This window comes from Oratosquilla oratoria, chromosome 6 (genome assembly GCF_046742065.1).
Source record: "Oratosquilla oratoria isolate Oo_2021 chromosome 6, ASM4674206v1, whole genome shotgun sequence".
NCBI classification, from domain to species: domain Eukaryota; kingdom Metazoa; phylum Arthropoda; class Malacostraca; order Stomatopoda; family Squillidae; genus Oratosquilla; species Oratosquilla oratoria.
This window is the reverse complement of record NC_134782.1, coordinates 1,121,380-1,142,340: the sequence shown is the minus strand read 5'-3', so window position 1 is coordinate 1,142,340 and position 20,961 is coordinate 1,121,380. Positions and strand designations below refer to the sequence as shown.

At 41.7% G+C, this 20,961-nt stretch overlaps 1 protein-coding gene and 1 long non-coding RNA gene across 8 annotated transcripts in view; one reads left to right on the top strand and one right to left on the bottom strand.

Moving 5' to 3' along the window:
- LOC143026242 (rab GTPase-activating protein 1-like) overlaps positions 1 to 20,961 on the top strand; it is an 87,821-nt gene that overhangs the window by 16,919 nt on the left and 49,941 nt on the right. For 3 of the 7 annotated variants that reach the window (XM_076186307.1, XM_076186304.1, XM_076186306.1), the window contains 2 exons: positions 111 to 182; positions 10,538 to 10,736. In XM_076186307.1, the coding sequence (XP_076042422.1) occupies positions 111 to 182; positions 10,538 to 10,736 (271 nt within the window). The remainder of the gene's footprint in view (positions 1 to 110; positions 183 to 10,537; positions 10,737 to 20,961) is intronic. The other 4 variants (XM_076186310.1, XM_076186308.1, XM_076186305.1 and 1 more) reach the window with 3 other exon arrangements.
- Positions 941 to 13,008, bottom strand: LOC143026244 (uncharacterized). Its single transcript, XR_012966468.1, has 3 exons — positions 11,891 to 13,008; positions 11,448 to 11,573; positions 941 to 2,425 (listed from the first exon to the last, which is right to left on the bottom strand). It is a non-coding gene; the product is annotated as an uncharacterized LOC143026244 (long non-coding RNA).

Here is a 20,961-nt window from a genome sequence, read left to right as displayed (position 1 = left end):
TACCTATTATGCACACACGATTGGCTATATGCAGCATGATTACTAAATCATTACAGCCAGTATATCAATGCAAAAAAAATAATTATCTTACCTTCTCCAAATAACATCAGCACTGTCCAAAAACACAAACCTTCACATCGAGCGCAAATGCTGTACTGAACCTGGCTTCCGGTTGCACCCGCGTGAGTTACAGTTGATGTTGAGGACATCTAGCGGCAACAATCTTAATCATGCCCTTTCTAATTCAAATTAGAGGGGGGGGTCCATCTCACCCCAGGGGTCCGTCTTACCCCACCTTCCCCTACATACATATACCACTTCCCACTGCAACTATCTTTCCCTCCCTATCCTCCTTCACATTTAGCAACTCCCTAAAATACTCTGCCCATCTTCCCCTTACTGCCTTCTCTTCCATTATCATCTCTCCATCTGCACCTTTTACCTTTTCTTCTCTACTTGATTCGCCTCCTCTTCCTCTCTTAATTTCTTTCCAAATCATCTTTTTATTACTATCAAAATTTTCTGTCATACTCTTAACCCATTTCACATCTGCTCTCCTCTTTGCCTCCTTTACCTTTTGCTTTACTTCTCTTAACTTTTCTTTGTACCTCTCATATGACTCCCTCATCCTATTTTGTAACCAATCTGTGAAAGCTCGCTTCTTTTCTTCTACAACCTTCTTTGTTTCCTCATCCCACCACTCACTACCCTTCCTTCTATTTCCTTCCGTCCTTCTTGTTCCACACACCATCCTTGCACACTTTGTGACTCCCTCCTTGAACCATCCCCATTCCTCCTCCACTCCTAGCTCTATCCTTCACTCCCTCCCACTCCTCTCTCAGCTTCTTTTTGTACTCCTCCTTTTCATTTTCATTTAAAGAGTTTACTCTAAGCACCTCCCTACCTTTTATCCTTTTCCTCTTTCTCCATCTATCCTCCACTCTCAACTTACCTTTCAAAATTTTTTCTGATATTCCCCTACTCTCTCCCCTTAGCACATGTACATCCTTAACTCTTCCTATTATACTCCTATCCATCTACCACTACATAATCCATTAACGCTCTATCTACTACCCTTCCATCTACCACCCTCTCCCAAGTGTGCTTATGCTTGACGACTTTCTTCCTTAACACTGTATTTGCTATCATCAACTCTTTCTAGACACATCTCCACCATCAACTCTCCACTACAATTCTTTCCTGGAACTCCACATTTCCCAACCACTCCATCAATTGGTTCATTTCCTACCCTAGCATTAAGGTCTCCCAATACTACTACATTGACATTCCTCCCTAATGCCTCTCTGCACTCATTTAAATCTATCCAAAAGCCTCCCTTTCTTCTCTATTTTTTCTCATGAGGGGATGAGGAGGGAGGGTCACTGTGTAAGTGAAGTGGCCCTGTTGTGGATGTGCTCCTGTGTCTTGCTGAATTGCTTCTGACCTGGGGGTTAGTGGGCAGAAGACAGGGATGGCCATTCATCCACAAGGAGCTAAGAGGAGAGGGAAATAATGGGTTAATGGATGGATGTGGAATGGGTGGGAGCGGGTGCATGCCTTGACTGGCTACCTCCCTTATAAAGAGGAAGAGGCCCTTGGTATATATATAGATAGATAGATAGATAGATAGATAGATAGATAGATAGATAGATAGATAGATAGATAGATAGATAGATAGATAGATAGATTTATTTATTTATATATTTATTTATTTATGCTCACTCAAGACAACTACAAATCAAAGAAACATCCAGTAGTAAAATTAAACCATCAAATCCTTCCATTGCTAAAGAATCCAAAAATTCTGGGCTTCATTTTTATACATGCTTGACCTACATCTTGCATGTCAGAGATCTGATAGTGAAAATCGGCAAGAAAATAAACATAAAATCAGTCACAAGCATAAAATTTGGACAGGAGAAGGAAACTTTAACCACAGTCTACAATTTTTAAGAACCACACTCAACTATGCTATTCCACAGCATGGTTCCCAGAAGTTAAGAATACAAATGGGTGCTGCTTTGACTTGGTCAACCCCCTCATCAAGGGGGAAAGAGGGAAAGCTTTTTGGTATATGTCATTGCTTTTATATAATTTGTTGTTGGTGATTCTATACTTGGTTTATACTTGTGCATTTGCATATGTGTGTGTTCTGGATACTATGCAAAAACACTTGCATACATACATATACCAAAGGCTCTTTTCCCCCTAACACGGGAGGTAGCCAAAAGACAAAGGCATAGAAACCACTCCCACCCATTCCATCCCCTACATACTCCACTCCCATCTACCCTCTTTCTTCCCTCTTATCTTGGCCCCTCCTGGATGACGGGTCATCCCTTGTCCACTGCCCTGGGTCAGAAACAGTGTTGCAAGACACAGCACATCCATAGCAAGGCTGCTTCATTAATTCCGTCCCCTCATGCTGAAAAGGAGTAGATGGGTAGAAATCCCTTCAGGCTGCATCAATTTATTTTTCATACACACCCAATCCCCCACCCACTCCCACTCATGCATCACAGCATCATCCATACACAACCTTTCTCCATTTGCCCCTATCTTCTGTCCTCTCCCATCCTTCCTCAACAGACATTCCCCACTTTCCCAATGCCCCTTTTACGCCATCCATATGTCTCATCCTTGGTCACCCCCTCATGTTCACACCTTCCACGTCTGCCTTCCACACATCTTTTACTAGTCTTTCTTCACTAATTTTTTCCATGTGTCCAAACCATCCTAATACTCTTTCATCAACCCTATCTCCCAACTCCCTTTCCACCCGTGTTCTCCTCACCTCCTCATTTCTCACTCCATCTAGCCTAGTAACCCTATCATACTTCTCAGGCACCTCATCTCAAACACATTCAAACTCCTTTTCTCTTCCTCTCTCATGTTCCATGTTTCTGCTCTATACTTTACATACATAAGAGTATAAATTTTGAATATTTGAGGATGGATCAGAGTGCTGTGATATTTTAATGATATGGGCAGAATGAGTGAAGAAAGATTGGCAGAATCAGGGTGGAAAGCAGGTGGAGAGAGGGAACTTAACGGGATGGCCAAGAATGAGGTGGATGGATAGGGTGAAAAGGGCATTGGATGCAAGAGGTGTCTGTCAAACTATTAAAGGAGAGGAAAAAAAAGTGTGAGTGGCAAGTGGTTGTAAATGGATGAAGAAATGATGTGGCCCCAGAGTTTCTTGTCTGATCTATAAACTTCTTAAGTGGATGAGGGTGTTGGGGGTTGCTATGTAAAAAAGCAGTGGGGATAAACCAATTTTGATAGGGATTTGCTGTGGTGCTGTGTCTTGTTGTGTTGCCCCAGAACAAAACAATGTGGCAGGGGACAAGAATGAACCTTCATCCAGAGGAAAGGACATGAATGGGATTTTATAAAGGATTACAAAGAAAGAATATATTGAACTAACACAGTACCACAAGGATGGAAACCTTTATTAAATCACTAACTTTATCATAATTCGCAAGGGGGCATACATGACTTCACTAATATTTAGCTCAACAAAAGAAGTCCTAGTTACTTCATTGAAGGGAGACGATATTTTGTAATTTTACTGTAGGCATACATACATTTTTTACTGTGATACATTCTAATATTTGTTTAGAACAGTGGTTCTTAGTCTTTATACCTCTCATTCCCATAGAAGTTAGCCTTAGCCTCCATTTTCAAGATATTTTGGTATCAAATTTGGCTCCATTTTCTCCAAATTTTCAAAAAAGGGGACCTGACAGCTGGTGTCTTCTCCCACACTAATACACAGACGACAGTCTGATGTTTCTTCTCAGGTCCATGGGAGGGCCCAAGGACAATTGCTAGTTGCTGTGGGGTTGTAGGTTTCTAGTGTGAAATTCAAGGGAGTAATTGTTTCATCCATGAGGGGCTAGGATGAGAAGGAAACAAGTGTGATGGATGGAAGTGTGTGCATGCCCTTGACTAGGCTACCTCCCTTATAAGGGGGAAGAAGCCCATGAAACATAAATAGATATAATTGTTATTATGATAAATTGTCTTGTGATAAAAGGAAACAAACTGAATTTTTTTTATCTTTGTCTCAGTGTTTAGTTATATATGATTTGTTCCGAAGAATACAAACTCTTCGGTACTCCTTACAATAGGGATACTTTCGCGTAGCGCGAATATTTCTACTGCGAAATTAAAATCCTCACTCTGTGGGTCTGGGCAACGCTTATCCTCAGTAAGGGGCCCCATTGGGGCAAGGGGGGGGGCCCTTGCCCTCCACCACAAGTCTCGCACACTATAACCATTCTCTTTGCAGTAGTGAACAAGTTAACATCTCTCAACTATACATGTTTAGTTTTTATCGGTTTCCCCCTTAATGGGCCGATTCTCAGTCAAACTCCATTATTAGCACGGCAGCGAACCGTTAATTAATCAACGGTTCTATATTTACGTATGTGCCGAAAATCAAGCAACCCGCTTCGATTGTCGCCAGCTCACTCCCAGGACGCTAAGGAGTTCGTCGTCCTTCAATTTCATCGGGGTTTTCCCTACGCCATCCTGTGTCCTGGAATTTATTAAGTGCCTTCTCCCTTTCCTGTATTATTCCCTTAACCGCCACTGGGTATCCTACTCTTCACTGTAAGTATGGAATCTGGTTCCAGTATTGTTGTTGTTCAAGATGGGTTGTGTGCCTTCGCCGAAGGGAGATACCTTTGTCTCACCCCCTTACCGCCAGCCCAAGTGGATCCTCACATTTGATGTTTCAAGTGTATAGCTCTTAAGTGTTCACCTTCATCCCCGTGTGAGACGTGCATTCAGTGAGATGATAGTCAGTGTTCCGTGTACTTTCATGTTCACAGGAAAGCACATGCAGGGGAAAAGGTGCGCAAGCATAGAAAATGGCTTCCCTCTTCACCCCCCAAAAACAAGAGAAGGCAGACTACGGCTTCAGAGGAGACGGGCAATTCTCTCCCTCCTCCATGGCGTAGTAGACAGGAAAGTGGTACAACGTCCACCTCGAGCCATTCTCCGGCCAAGTTGTCCTTTATTCCTTTAACCAGGACGGTTAGCGTAGACGGACATGCGCCTCAGGCCACCTCTAGCTACCGTTCCTGTACGAGAATTTTCCCGGATGAGGTCGCTTGCAGCTTGCCCTCGACCCATCCCGGAAACTCGACGGTCCCTCCTCCAAAGCGAAGTAGCCAGGAAAGTGGTACAACATCCACCTCGAGTCATTCTCAGGCCAAGTTGTCCTCTATTCCTTCAACCAGGACGGTTAGCGTAGACGGACATGCGCCTCAGGCCACCTCTAGCTACCGTTCCTGTACGAGATTTTTCCCGGATGAGGTCGCTTGCGGCTTGCCCCCGACCCATCCCGGAAACTCGACGGTCCCTCCTCTAAAGCGTAGTAGACAGGAAAGTGGTACAACATCCACCTCGAGTCATTCTCAGGCCAAGTTGTCCTCTATTCCTTCAACCAGGACGGTTAGCGTAGACGGACATGCGCCTCAGGCCACCTCTAGCTACCGCTCCTGTATGACATTTTTCCCGGATGAGGTCGCTTGCGGCTTGCCCCCGACCCATCCCGGAAACTCGACGCCAGCACGGACAGAGAACCTGGGTTCAAAGACAAAGAGCCCCTTAGTCTCTTCTACTCAGGAATCCCGCAGTACGCATAACACCCACCGTAGGAAGAGCCGGGTGATCAACGGTGACCTTTCCATGCCCTTTGCTCACGAGGACAGAGATCAGGGACGAGGTTGCAGACGCGGTGTTTCTCGCTGACCAGACAGGCACCAGCTACGATGGCGACGGCGTCCACAGCGCCGGGGATGAGAGGGCAAGTTACCAAACTTCGCAGGATTCCCAGTCAGAATCCCCGATGGTTGTTACACCCTCCTGCTCAGAGATCCTCTCTAAAGTTAGGAGAGCTAATCAACTGAGCCTTCCACAAGAAGAGGAAGTCACGTTCGAGTCTGAAATCTTCAGGACGGGCCATTCTCAAACAACAAATCCACCTCCCATGGAGTACAGACGGTATGAGCCATGAACCAGGCCTCCGACGCACTCACAAACCGGGCAACCGAAAAACCGTGCTGGCGCTCTGTTCCAGTGGAACAGCAAAAACGCTTCTACTTGCCATCAGGGACAAACCTTTAAGAAGCCTTGATCCCAGCTCGGTTACCAGAGCTTGTCAAAGCGGACGTGGATTCACTGCTCAGCAGAAACGTCATCCTTTCCGGCAGAGAATCCAGGGACCTCGTTCAGGGCCTGGCTCTCTCTCTTGCGGTGCACTCCTGGCTGGAACGCGTCTTGGCTTCAGTAAGGGAGTTTTTACCCGGGCTGCAACCCCAAGGGGAATGCAACCTCCAGGCTCTATGGGAAAGCTCGAGCAGAGCTCTGAAGCATCAAGCGGCCTGCCTCTTAACGTCTTTGGCCAACATTGAGTCCCGCAGGAGAGACACCATCCTAGGAGACCCCAGTGATCCCCTCCTCAGAGAAATTTATGCTCCATTGAAGAGGGCCCCCCTTCTAACCCGCATGCTGATTCCCTACCCCTCCACTCCAAGTCGAAAAGGCAGACAGGAAAGCCCCGTCCCTTTACGACTAGAGATCCTAGACGCAAACATTATAGAGGCTCCGGATTCCCCCACAGGAATCCTAGGAATTCGCCAGCCCCTCCGCACAAGATAGGGGGTTGCCTCTCCCTCTACTGGAGAGTATGGGAAGAGGCTGGGGTGGAAGACTGGACCTACTAAGTTATTAAGACAGGCTATTGTCTTCCCTTTCACAATGTCCCAAACCTATCCCCCTATCCCATCCAAGTCAGCAGCTACCACCCGGACTCGGCTCGCGGGCGGGCCCTAGCGGAGGAATCCTCCGTTCTGCTCCAGAAAGGAGCTTTAGAGGAAGTCTCGACTCCGGACCCAGGGTTCTACTCAAGGCTATTCCTAGTAGAAAAGACAACAGGGGTGTGGAGACCAGTCATCTATTTGTCTCCACTCAACAAGTTCCTTTCCCTGACGAAGCTCCGAATGGACACCCCAGAGTCCGTAAGGGCGTCTATCAGGGAAGGGGACTTCATGGTGTCGCTGGACCTCCAAGATGCCTATTTCCACATACCAGTGCATCCCTCCTCCAGGAAATTCCTCAGAATCGTCCCCAGGGGCAACACCTTCCACTTCCCCTGCCTCTGCTTCGGACTTTTCACAGCACCCCAAGTCTTCTCCAGTGTGTTCAACCTCATTTCAGCGTGGTCCCACTCCAGGGGAATTCAACTACTCCATTACTTGGATAACTGGCTGATCCTTGCACATTCTGCCCAGCTATGCCAAGAACACCTGAGAATGGTCCTAACCTTTGTCCTGAAATTGGGCACAGTAGTCAACCCGGAAAAGTCAGATTTCTTACCAAGACAGAGAGTCACGTACCTGGGTATGGTCCTGGACTCCTCCCTAATGAAGTCCTTCCCGGTAGAAAAGGGGATCCAGAATCTCGCTTCTCTAGTTGCACAGGCACTATCGACCAGGTTCCTGACGGCGAAACACTGCCAAATCCTCCTGGGCCATATGGCCTCCGTAGAGAAATTAATCCCCAGGAGTAGACAAAGAATGCGACCGCTACAGTGGCTCCTCAAGTCTCAGTGGGCCCCGCAAGAGGGAGAACCCCTACAACACATCTCCCTCACTGAAGAAGTCAAGGATTCTCTTCTCTGGTGGAAGGCCCATGCAACCTTCTCATGGGGATGCCCCTTGGCCCATCTCCCCCCGAAGTCCTCCTGTTCTTCGATGCCTCCAAGGAGGGCTGGGGAGCCCACCTCAACGACGATCACATCAGCGGATCCTGGTCCACAGTCGAGCGGACAGCCCATATCAATTGGCTTGAGTTGAAAGCAGTACTCCTGGCTCTCCGTCACTTCAAGGATCAAGTCTCAGGAAAAGTAGTGGGCATAATGTCGGACAATTCCTTGGTAGTAGCCTACCTGAATGAGCAAGGGGGGCACAGTCTCCCAGGAACTATGCCTTCTGATGATGGACATCCTCAACCTAGCCAAGAATCTCCAGGTGTCACTCAAAGCCCGCTACATCCCGGGGAAGAGGAATGTCTGGGCGGACCACCTCGGCAGGAAGAATCAGATAATCAACACAGAATGGTCCCTCTATCGAGAGGTAGCGAACTTCATCCTCAGAAAATGGGGCTCCCCTCTAGTGGACCTTTTTGCAATGAGATGGAATCACCAACTCCCAATATATTTCAGCCCTTTCCCGGATCCTCTGGCAGCAGGAAAAGACGCTCTTCTGCAAAGTTGGGACAACCTGGACTCCTACGCTTTCCCACCATTTCCCTTGCTCCAGAAGGTACTCCTGAGAGCAAGACACGCATCTTACCTTTGGATGACTTTGATCGCTCCTTGGTGGCCCAAAACCCCATGGTTTCCAGACGCCCTCGAGCTAGCAGTAGAAGAGCCTCTGGCCCTTCAGGGAAGACCAGATCTTCTGCATCCACCCATCAATGGGGCTTGGCACAAGAACCCTTCAGCACTCAATCTTCACGCGTTCAGACTATGGTCCGGATCCTCCTAAAGAAGGGTTTTCTCAGAGAAGCGGCGGAGGACATGTCCGCTCCTATTCGCTCTTCCTCAGCTAACCTTTATCAAGGGAAATGAAATGCCTTTGCAAAATGGTGCCACTCCAGGAAGTTGGTCCCAGATCGAGCCACCATTCCTGAGATCGCCTCCTTCCACTTCCTCAGGAAGTCCAAGAAGATCTCCCTCTCGGCAGTACAAGGCTATAGGGCAGCTCTAAATCAGGTGTTTTCTCTGAAGGGCATGGTCCTAGCCCTTTCACTGGAAATTTCCATGCTCTTCAGGCACTTCAAAGATCATGCCCCCCCCAGGGAAATCAGTTCTCCTCCGCGGGATGTGGCATTAGTCCTGAACTCCCTGAGGGGTCCCCCTTACGAACCTCTCCGAGAGGCACATCTGAAGGACCTCACCTTGAGGGCAGTTTTTTCTGCTAGCCCTGGCATCTTCCAAGAAAGTAGGGGAGTTACACGCCATCTCTTATAGAGTCGCCCATTCCAAAGGATGGAAAGAGGTCTCCTTCACTTTCATGCCTCAATTCATTGCCAAAAAAACCAAGATCCTGCCAAATCCGACCCTAGATTCTGGTCCTTTAGTGTTCCGTCCTTAGACAAATTTGTAGGGGGAGAATACACTGAAACAGTTCTATGCCCGGTACGAGCCATCCGGACCTACCTCAAGAGAACCGAACATCTTCGACCAGAATTAAAGAGGTTGTTCATCTCTACTAAAGGTAGACCGAAGCCCATCACTAAGAATTCCATTTCTTACTGGACAATGGTAGTCATCCGCAGAGCCTGCGACATGAACCACACAGATTGCCCATGACCTGAGGGCAGTAGGGACCTCCCTAGTCATCAGAAAGAATCTGTCAGTCAACCAGGTTCTTCAAGCAGGTATATGGAAGAGCCAGAATACGTTCACTTCCTTTTACCTCAAAGAAGTTATGTGGGAATCTTTAGGGAACTTATCTTTGGGCCCCATAGTGGCCACCCAAGAAGTCCTGAAAATGATATGCCCCTCCTCAAGAGCACACAGCCGACCCTGACAACTCATCCAGGTTCTGGCTCGGCAACTGCAGGGATAACTTTCCAAAGTCCTTCTCATACTCTTACATTCCCTTACCTCACCCGCGGGCTCTCAAGCATTCCAAGGGAATCAATTCAAGCCCTTCAGTGGTACAAAAGTGATTATAACCTGTCTGTCTCCACTCCAGGGAACAGAAAGGGGTGCACTTCAAAGTGAGGGGAATGTATAGGGGTCTGGTCAACATAGTCTTAGCACACTAGATTTTCCTTACGGCAGTTTCCCAGGCTAGATAACAACTTCCTTCCCTCCTAAGTCCGAGTCTCCTATTGTAAGGAGTACCGAAGAGTTTGTATTCTTTGGAACAAATGTAATTTTCGCAGGAAAATTAATTTTTCCCTGATACAAACCTGAGGTACTCCTTACCTTTAATGGCCCTCCTCAACCACCCCTCTAAACAGTTCCTTCTCCTTGCCTGTCAAACCTTGTGCTTAATTTCATACCTGGCTCAGAGAATGGTTATAGTGTGTGAGACTTGTGGTGGAGGGCAAGGCCCCCCCCCCCCCTTGCCCCAATGGGGCCCCTTACTGAGGATAAGCGTTGCCCAGACCCACAGAGTGAGGATTTTAATTTCGCAGTAGAAATATTCGCGCTACGTGAAAGTATCCCTATTGTAAGGAGTACCTCAGGTTTGTATCAGGAAAAAATTAATTTTCCTGCGAAAATTACATTTTTTTCAATTTTTGCCTTACTGGATTTGTATCCCCAGATAACTCATCCCCTCTTGTGGGAGTAGTGGGGGTGTATTCCAAATTAAGAAATACTTGTTTAGAAATTGTTTACTTAAGGATACGATGCATGTTTTAATTATTAAGATATATTACCCTAACACAAGGAAAAATTTGATTATAGTATTTAAAGAGAAAAATGTAGGCTTTATTCTATAACCAGGTTGAAAATACTCAGGGCGACCACCACTTCGAGGTGATGAGTGTGGACAACCTAGGTGAAGCAGACCGGTCCAAACCATCATCCATGTCCCTCTCCCTTAATCTGTCCTCCCTCACCTCCTCGACACTCTCCTCCTTCTCTTCTGGTCGATCGCCTTCTATTGCCTCCATCGACACACCTGGTGCTGAGGAAGACACAGGTAAGGCAGATTCTCATATCTGTGACTGCTTTTAGCTGTGATGTCATAAAGGAAATGAATTCTTTGTTTATTAACTATTGTTTTCATTAATTGATGTGCTTGAATTGTGTTTGTATTACTTCATAATTTTTTCTTTGAGTAGATTTGTGGATGTAACAACTGTGCATGTATTTTGGGCAATGCAGAAAGGCTTTTGTGTGTAGGCTACTATAAGCTGGAGCACTTGTGCAAGGACACTTTTATATAAAACACATTAAAAAAATTCAAACTGGAGTCTTCTGAACAAGCATCTATGAGTTAAAGATTAATGCCTCCCATTCATGACACGTATTTGTATATTGTAGTCAGTGACCAGTGCTTCCATCTTTGGGGACAGTATTGCACCAAAGAAGTGGAGTTGTAGAGGTGGTAAATGAAAAATTTAAGAAGGGCAGCAGAAAGGAGGGATAGTGGAAGCTAGAAAAATAATAAACATTCTTATTTGGGTGGATATTAGTCTCCAATCTTAAAACAATGTTCTGTGACTGCAGTCCATAGGAATGAAACTAGAGTTCCTAAATTATTGACTGCATAAGTCTTATGCAGTCTGTACCCCCACATGGGTACTAGTTCTACCAGTGGTTACTTTCACTATAGAGACAGTAATGGGGGGGGAGGCTATTTAGCATATTGTTGCATGAACACACAAAGATATGAAGTCAGTACCCTTACCTTGTGCATAATTACTATGGTAAAAACATAGAATACTGAAGGTAACACTGAACACACAGATTTTGCAAGCAACCAGTTCACTGTCATGGATTTCAGTCTTGAAGAAAACCTATATGTGGCCACAATCTGGAACAACCCAAGTCTTCTTTCAGAGAAGCTTAACACAGGTTTGTTCATGTACATACCATATTAACACTGACCATAAACAAAGTTCATTCAGCTAAACCATCAGATTAACTGGGATATGGGCAACAGGAATGGGTGGTATGAATAATACAGAAAAGATTATAGGGTTGCATTTCTGGCAGACTTTATAAACACTGAACTAACACACACTCTGCTTGTGCTAAAGTAACATAGGAAGGTTAGAGGCTGTGACTTGTGTGACACTAAAATTATGAGAATACTTATCACCTCTCAGGGAATCGGTGATTGGTACCTACAAATGGTGGTCCTGCAAAGTGAATGTTGGAGCAAAGAATCTCCCTGCTGCTCAACCTCAAAACCTGTAAACACCTTCACCTCCATCCTGAGGGTCTGATTCATTAACTGTATTTCCTACATCTTTACACCTGAAGAGAGTTGACAGCTGCCCCCCCTCCTCCTACAACTGATAACAAGCTGATAACGGAGACAGTCCCTCACTTATGCAACACAGACAATGACCCAAAAGTTTCTTCCCAGTAGATCTTTGTGAGGGCCTGGAGCTGTTGTTTTCCAGTTAGTGAAACTTGAGAGAACAGTTATTGTTGTCATCAGATATTAAATTTATTCTGGAAGGACAGATGCTGTGACTCCTTTTGTACTTAGGTACCACAAGGATGGAAACATTTATTAAATCACTAACACTCTCGTAACTTACAAAGGGCCATACATAACTTCACTAATATTTAGCTCAACAAAAGAAGTCCTATTTACTTCATTGACTCTTATGGTACTGGAAAAAATTCCTCTCCACTTTTCTTCCACTCTTCCACTTCCAATCTTGCCTTTGAGTACACTACATAGTCCATTGATGCCCTCTCCACCTCACTCCCCCACCCTTTCCCATATATACTTATGCTTGTCTCTTTTCTTAGATAATATATTTGCAATCATCAACTCCCTTTCTAAACACATTTCTAACATCTTTCCACTGTAGTTCTTACCTGACACCTTGAACCTCTCTACTCCATCCATCAGTTAGCATTGAGATCCCCTAACACCATTAAATTTACACAATGCATTCACTTAAATCACTCCAAAAAACTTCCCTCTTCTTTTCCTTTTTCTCACTATTAGGACCATATGCACTCATAAAAGCCCACATCTCCTATCCCAATTTCACTTTTGCTCATGTTATTCTTAAAGATAATCCATCCACTGCATGCACATTCCCATCTCATCACTTAACAACAGAACTGCTCCTTACCTCCCTCACCCACTCATCACTTCTGATATTTACAAAGGATTACAAAGGCGGAGCATGCCGACAGGAGACCTTTTGATCCATATCTAGGTCGGATGCGAAAAAAAAATCATATTAATAATAAAATAATAAATAAAAACTATAATAATGTAAATAACAAATAAAATACATAAATAAATGCATAGGTATAGTTAAATAATAAACAAACAGGTAAATAGTAAATGATAATAAATTGACATATAACTAATAATAAATGAAAACAAATATTATAAGATAACTTATAATCATTACAGCATCTTACTTAGGTATTTATCTAAATGATTCTTAAAGCTTCGAACTGAACTACATTGCACTACCTGTGCAGGAAGTTTATTCCATTCATTAACTACACGGTTGGCAAAGTTGTTTCTACCTACTTCCAAATTTAATCTATTTCCAGACAGTTTGAGACCATTGTTTCTTGTCTGATTCTCATTCAATGTGAAAATTTGGTCACTTTTGATGTTGTCAATTCCCTTTAAAATCTTAAAGACCTGTATCAAGTCACCTCTGAGTCTATGCTTCTTTAGGGAAAACAGATTCATGTGTTTTAGTTGATTTTTGTATGATTTATTTTTGATATTTGGAATGAGTTTTGTGGCTCGCTGTTGTACTTTTTCCAGTCTGTCAATGTCTTTGATGAGATTCGGTGACCATACGGAAACAGCATATTCCAAATGCGGACGAACTAACGATTTATATAGCTTGTTAATGAGTGATGGACTTTTGAAATCAAAAGATCGCGCAATCAATCCCAGAATCTTATTTGCTTATTTTGCTTTACCACATCTTATTTCCAAACTCTAACTTGTCCTTCTCTTTCAACTTAGTTTCAATCAACTCTGACACATCTGTCTTCTGTCTCACAAATATGCCACCAATCTCTTCTCTTTTACTCTCATTTGTCTAACTCAACATCCCACTACCACAAAGTGGAAAGTGAGAAATCCCTGGTGGGGCAAGCCCTGTCTTTTTTTTTTTTTTTTTCTTTCTTTCTTTTTAAATAAGTATTCAGCAGGTCCCGGGAATCAAATTTGCAAGCTTATAAGTTCAATATGGTATCCATTGGGTTACAGCATGGTCTTTCTTATTTATCTGACAACAACATATGTACATTTAATGACTCGGTTATTAGTGTTCTCATTGGAATCCTCCTTCCATACCTTCTTATGCCTAGACTCTTCATAGGAGGAAGATACAGTGAAAGAACCCTGATTACCTCACTCCATCCCATTGAGTCACCTTATATGGTATGCATGAAAAGCAGTGCCAAATTTTTTTTCAGCCCATCACAGGAATATCAGAAAAAGGTAGTCAGTTGTGGTAAAGTAGCAATTCAAGGAGACAGCATAAAAAGTATCATAATTCCTTAAACTCTTCAATATGGTGACACCATGTGGGGAAAGCTGTTTGTTTTCAGGTCTCTTCTACAACTGTCCTTTTTGAGCTTCCTCCCATGTCCTCTTATATTTTTCTTGTCCCAATTTAGTAAGTCTTCTCTATCAAGAACTTTTATACCTCTCATAATTCTGTAGATGGTCAACAAGTCGCCTCTTTCTCTCTTTTGTTCCAGAGCCGGTAATTCTTTGTCAGAGGACATGTCTGTTGTGATGATAACTTCCAGGTCTTTTTCAGATCCCACATTCTTTACTTCCTTTGCATCAATTTGATATTGCCCCGGTATCCTTTTTTTTTTTTTTTTTTTTTTTTTACTTTTTCCAAATTCTATTAAGCTACATTTCTTATTGTTGAAGTCCACTTCTCACTTCTGACTCCATTCCCAAACCCTGTCCAGATCTCTCTGCAGTAAATCATAGTCTGTTTCAGTACTCACATTCTTTAACAGTTTTGCATCATCTGCAAAGAAGTTCATGTTGCATTCCACACCTTTGTCCATGTCATTCACATAAATAGCAAACATAATTGGAGCCTATACTGATCCCTGTGGAACTTCACTAACCACATCTTCCCAAGTAGAACTCTTATCTCTGAGCACTACCCTCAATTTTTCTTCCATGCAAAAAGTCCACCTTCCATTTCAGTAGTTTACCTTGTATCCCTCCTATGGTTTCCAGTTTTGTTAATATTTTTTGTGTGGTACTTTGCATGGGGGGACGGAGAGGGTGGGTCACTGAATTTATGAAGCAGCCTTGCTGTGGATGTGCTGTGTCTTGCGACACTGCTTCTGACCCAGGGCAGTGGACAGGATGCAGGGATGACCTGTCATCCAGAAGGTGCCAAGATGAGAGGGAGGGTGGAGGGGAGTGGAATATATAGGAAATAGAATGGGTGGGAGTGGTTTCTATGCCTTTTTCTTTTTGGCTACCCCCCTGTGTAGGGGGAAAAAGCCTTTGGTATATGCATGTATGTACTTTATCTAAATCTTTTTGTAGATCTAGGAAAGCACAATCAGCCCATCCTTCCCTGTCCTGTATTATGTCTAGTAGTCTTGAGTAAAAACAGATCAAATTTTTGGCACATGATCTTCCCTGACTAAATCTGAATTGTCTCGGATTTAGTAGGTTGTTCTCCAGATGTTGTATCCATCTAATTTTTATAACTTTACAAATTTATGCTATCATGCTTGTAAGGGAAACCAGTCTGTAATTTGTTGGGTCTTCCTTATTTCCTCCTTTGTAAATTGGTACAATATCAGCAGTTTTCCAGTCTTCTGGTATTTTTCCTTCTTTGATTGAGCAACTTATTATGTTATATATTTTGTCTGTTAGTTCTTCTTTGCATTCTTTTAGTATCCAGTTTGCAATTTCCTGACATCAAAGTTCATTATTTGGTCTATTATTTCTTTCTGTGTTACTATTATTTCCCTCTTGGGGGGGGATTTAATTTCTCTCCCATCATCCCAATGTTGTACATTTTCTCTAGTAAAAACTGACATGAAGTGTTTGCTCATGACTTCAGCCATTTCTGTATCTCTGTGTATTCTATATTCCCTTGGTGTAGTTTCACTATAATAGTTTTGGCTGATACATTTTTCTGTTATGTCTTTTTCATAGTTTCTTTTTTCTTCCCTGCATATTTTTACATATTCATTCCTTTGATTAATATACATTTGTCATTTTCTAGGTTTTTGTCTTTTCTCCATCTTTTCCAAGCTTTATCTCTTTTATCTTTCACTTCACTGGACCTTATGTTAAGCCAGCACTTGATATACACCTTTTCCTGTTTTTGCTTTGGGACATATTTATCCATTCCTACTTTATAGATTTTCATCAGAAGAACCCATTTTTCTTCCACTTGTGTTTCTTCATTGTAGAATTTTTCCTAGCTTGCTTAAAAAAAATTCTTAAAGTTTCCTTTTCTGCATTTCTCATTTCTCTCAATATATATTTGCTCCTTTAGTTCTGACTCAAGTAATATGTGGTCATCTTCATAATTGGTGTCTTGTATGTGTGTGACCTCTCCTGGTGCTCGGTGGTCCTACGTGTGATCTCCCCTAATATCTTCGTCGACCTCTCCCTGTGTTTTTTTTTTATCATTTAAAGTGTGCTCCCTTTTCCATTTTCTTCACTTCAACTGAGGATGCAGAAAGATGTGCAAAGTGTCTTGATGTCTGTTATTATAGCCTGTTTTAATTTCTTGTATTTTGTTTGATGTATTCTGTATTTTTGTGATCATTATAATCTTTGTATTTCCTAGGAATTGGAAATTTGATTCATTCCCACTATCCCCACTAGAAATCTACTTTTCAAAAGTTTGAGAGCTCACAAAAAAGTTAATCACTATTCCTTACCTTTTCCTAGAGCTTTCTCACATATCTGTCTTACCACAAAAATCTGATCTACATAACCCCTACCTGTCCTAAACCCACACTGCTCCTCACCAATTACTCCCTCTGTTCCTCTCCTAATCCTCTCAGTCAAGATCCTCCCATAAGCCTTTCCAACTACACTTAACAAGCTAATCCCTCTGAAACTACTACACTCACACTTGTCCCCTTTCCCTTGTAAAGTGGAACTATACAGGCACTCCTCCAGTCCTCCGGCACTCTACCCTCTCTTAAACAAACATTAAATAACCTCACCAGCCAGTCCACCATCACTGTACCTCCTTTTTTCAGACATTCTGCATGGCATCCGTCCAACCCAGGTGCCTTACATGCTTTCATAATCTTAACAGCTGCTTTCACTTCATCTTTCCTTATTTCACCATTTTCCTCACTCATCAGTCATTTTCTTAGTGCTTCCCACTGCAACTACCGGTACCTTTCCCTCCCGATCCTCCTTCACATTTAGCAACTCCCAAAAATACTCCCGTCCTCTCACTGCTTCTCTTCCATTATCATCTCTCCATCTGCACCTTTTACCTTTTTTTCTCCACTTGATTCGCCTCCTCTTCCTCTTTTAATTTTTTTCCAAAACATCTTTTTATTACTTTCAAAATTTTCTGTCATACTCTCACATCATTTCACATCTGCTCTCCTCTTTGCCTCCTTTATCTTATACTTTACTTCTCTTTACTTTGTGCCTCTCATACGATACCCTCATCCTAATTTGTAACTAATCTATGAAAGCCTGCTTCTTCTCTTGTACACCCTTCTTTGCTTCCTCATCCCACCACTCACTACTCTTCCTTCTATTTCCTCCTATCCTTCTTGTCCCACACACCATCTTTGCATATCTTATGACTCCCTCCTTGAACCATCCCCTTTCCTCCTCCACTCCTAGTTCTACTTTATCCTTCACTCTCTCCCACAACTTTGGCAGTGTGGAATACCTCTCCCAATTCCAACCACAGACAGCATAATAGCTCATTTGAACACTACATTTTAAACGCCCCTGAAGATGGTCCTAGGACTAGGACGGAAACATCGGGCATTAAACTTCCCCCTTTGAGTCTGGTGTTTACGCTTCTCCCCTTACAACGTATATATATATATATATATATATATATAGATAGATAGATAGATAGATAGATATATATATATATATATATATATATATATATATATTTGTGTGTGTGTGTCTTTACCTAGTATTTTATGGGAAGGGGAGCTATGCTCGTGGTGTCCCGTCTTCATATCTCATTTTATCTAAACTGTTTTTAAATTCATGTATTGTTTTTGCACACACCTCTTTCTCATCTAACTTGTTCCTCTGTGAGGAAAGCTGTTCTTTTTCAGATCGCTTCTATAGCTGTCCTTCTTGATTTTCTTTCCGTGTCTTGTATTTCTATCATCCCATTTTATTAGATCCTCTCTATCAATAGTTTCTATGCCTTTCATGATTCTGTAAATAGTTATCAAATCTCCTCTCTCTCTTCTTTGCTCTAATGTCTGTAGCTCAAGTTTTGCTAGTGTCTCTTCATATGACAGTTTTGAGAGTGTTGGTGCCAATTTTGTAATTGCTCTTTGTATTCTTTCAAGTTTTGTTATACATTTTTTTGTATTTGGTGACCACATCGTTGCTGCATATTCCAATCTTGGTCTTATCAAAGTGATTAGTATTTTCTTCACCATTTCTTCATCCAGGTATGTAAATGCCACTTTGATTGTTCTTATTAAATTATAAGTTTCTCCAAAAATCTTGTTTATATGTTTCTCAGGTGACATATTATTCATAATAATGACTCCCAGGTCCTTCTCATTTTCTACTTTTTTTTATTCCTTCTTCTCCCAATTTATATGATCCTATTATTCTTTTTTTGCTTTTTCCAAATTCCATTATACTACACTTCTTAGTATTGAACACCATGTCCCACTTCCTACTCCATTCCCATACTTTATTTAGATCACTCTGTAGTGACTCACAATCTTCTTCAGTGTTCACTTTTTTAACAGTTTTGCATCATCTGCAAAGAAGCTCATATAACTTCAATTTCTTCATCCATATCATTAATATATATAGCAAACATTATTGGGGCCAGAACTGTTCCTTGTGGAACACCACTTATTACTTCATCCCAATTAGAGTGTTTGTCTCTTATTACTACTCTCATATTTCTTTCTTGCAATTAGTCATCCATCCATTTAAGCAGTTTGCCCTGTATTCCTCCTTCAGTTTCTAATTTCTTAAGCAACTTCTTATGTGGTACTTTGTCAAAAGTTTTTTTTTTAGGTCTAGAAATGCACAATCAGCCCATCCATCTCTTTCTTGTATTATATCTATTAGCCTTGAATAGAAACATATTAAATTGGTGATGCATGAGCGTCCTTGTGTGAATCCAAATTGCCTTGGATTTAGCAGATTGTTTTTTTTCTAAATACTTTACCCATCTACTTTTGATAATTCTTTCACAAATTTTTGCTATTGTACTTGTTAGAGAGACTGGTCTATAGTTGGTAGGGTCTTCTTTATTGCCCCCTTTATATATAGGTACTATATTTGTTTTTGTTTTTCCAATCTTTTGGAACTTTTCCTTCTTTCAAGGAACTGTTTATTATGCTATGTATTTTGTCTGCCAGTTCATTCCTGCATTCTTTCAAAATCCAGTTTGCTATTTCATCTGGTCCATGCAATTTTCTGACATCAAGATTAGTCAAGTGTTTCATTATTTCATTCTTTGTTACTTCTATTTCTTTCATAGGGGGGACTTTCTCTTCCCATTCGATCTCTCCAGATTGTATGTTCTCCCTTATAAACACCGATTTAAAATGCTTGTTCATAATTTCTGCCATTTCTATTTCCACTGTGTATTCAACTCCTTGTCTTAATTTCTCTAATTCTTGTTTGTTTTTCAGTTGTTTACAAATCTGTAAAATAGTTTTGGTTGATCTTTACATTTTTCTATGGCATCTTTTTCATATTTTCTCTTTTCCTCTCTCCCCTCTGCACACTTGTACATATTCATTTCTATAACAAGTATATATTTTCCATTTTTCAGGTCTTTTGTCTTCCATTTGGTCCAAGCTTGATCTCTTTTGTCTTTTAACTCCCTACAACTTTTGTTGTACCAGCACTTTACATATTCTTTTTCTTGTTTTTGTCTTGGGACATACTTTTCCACTCCTTTTTTTTTTTTTTTTTATAAATTTTTGTCAAAATATTCCATTTCTCTTCCACTGTTGTTTCCTCTTTGTATATTCTTTCCCAGTTTTCTTTTTGAAATAATTCTCTTATTTTATCAAAATTTGTTTTTTCATACATCATTCTTCCTTTTCTATATTGTTCATTTCCTTTCATGTATTTTTCCTCATTTAGTTCCAGTTCAATCAATACGTGGTCACTTTTACTTATTGGTGTCTTATATTCAATCTTTTCCACTATTTCAGGTTCTGATGTGATTATTAGGTCTGGTCTTGATGGTTCTTCTTCATTTCTATACTTAGTATTCTCTTGAATTCATTGTGTCATTGTATGGTCAATAATCATATCAAGTAGAACATTTCCCCATGAGTTGTCTCCACCCTTTACTGTCATCTCTTCCCAGCAGACTTCTTTGCAATTAAAGTCGCCCATCATAACTATTCTTCCTCCATCTTCTATTATCTTATTTAATGTTATCCTTGTGTCTTCTAACATACTTTTATGTTCACTCTCTTCCCTCAAGTTTGTTTTTGGAGGCACATAATTTATTACAAACTTTCTGCTCTTCTTATCTCTGTCTTCCACTTCGATCATAATCATTTCTACTCTATTCTTTCCATATGTGACACTCCTCACGTTTATATCCTTCTTAGTCAGGAACATAACTCCACCCCCTTGTTTTGTCTCTCTGTTTCTAATCCAATAATTATATGCATCATGTCCTACACTGTTGGGTGGTAGTAGACCTTTTAATTTTGTCTCTACAATTCCCATTATGCTCGGTTCTTTTTTCTTCAGATAATCATTCAGTTCATTCAATCCTGTTATTAATCCATCTATATTTATGTAAGACACTCTTAATTATCTGCTACTTCCATTGTATTCTCTGTTTCCCTTTTGTTTTTCTCTGGTATGGCCCATTTCCTCACTTTTATATTCACTACTCTCCAATAGAATTCCTCTTTTTCTGACTCTGTTCTGTTCTTGTTTTTTTCCTTAGCTTCTTGTCTTTTCATTTGTTCTTCCTCTCTTTCCTCTTTATTCATTTCTCTTTTTATCCATACCTTTTTATATTGTTCACTGT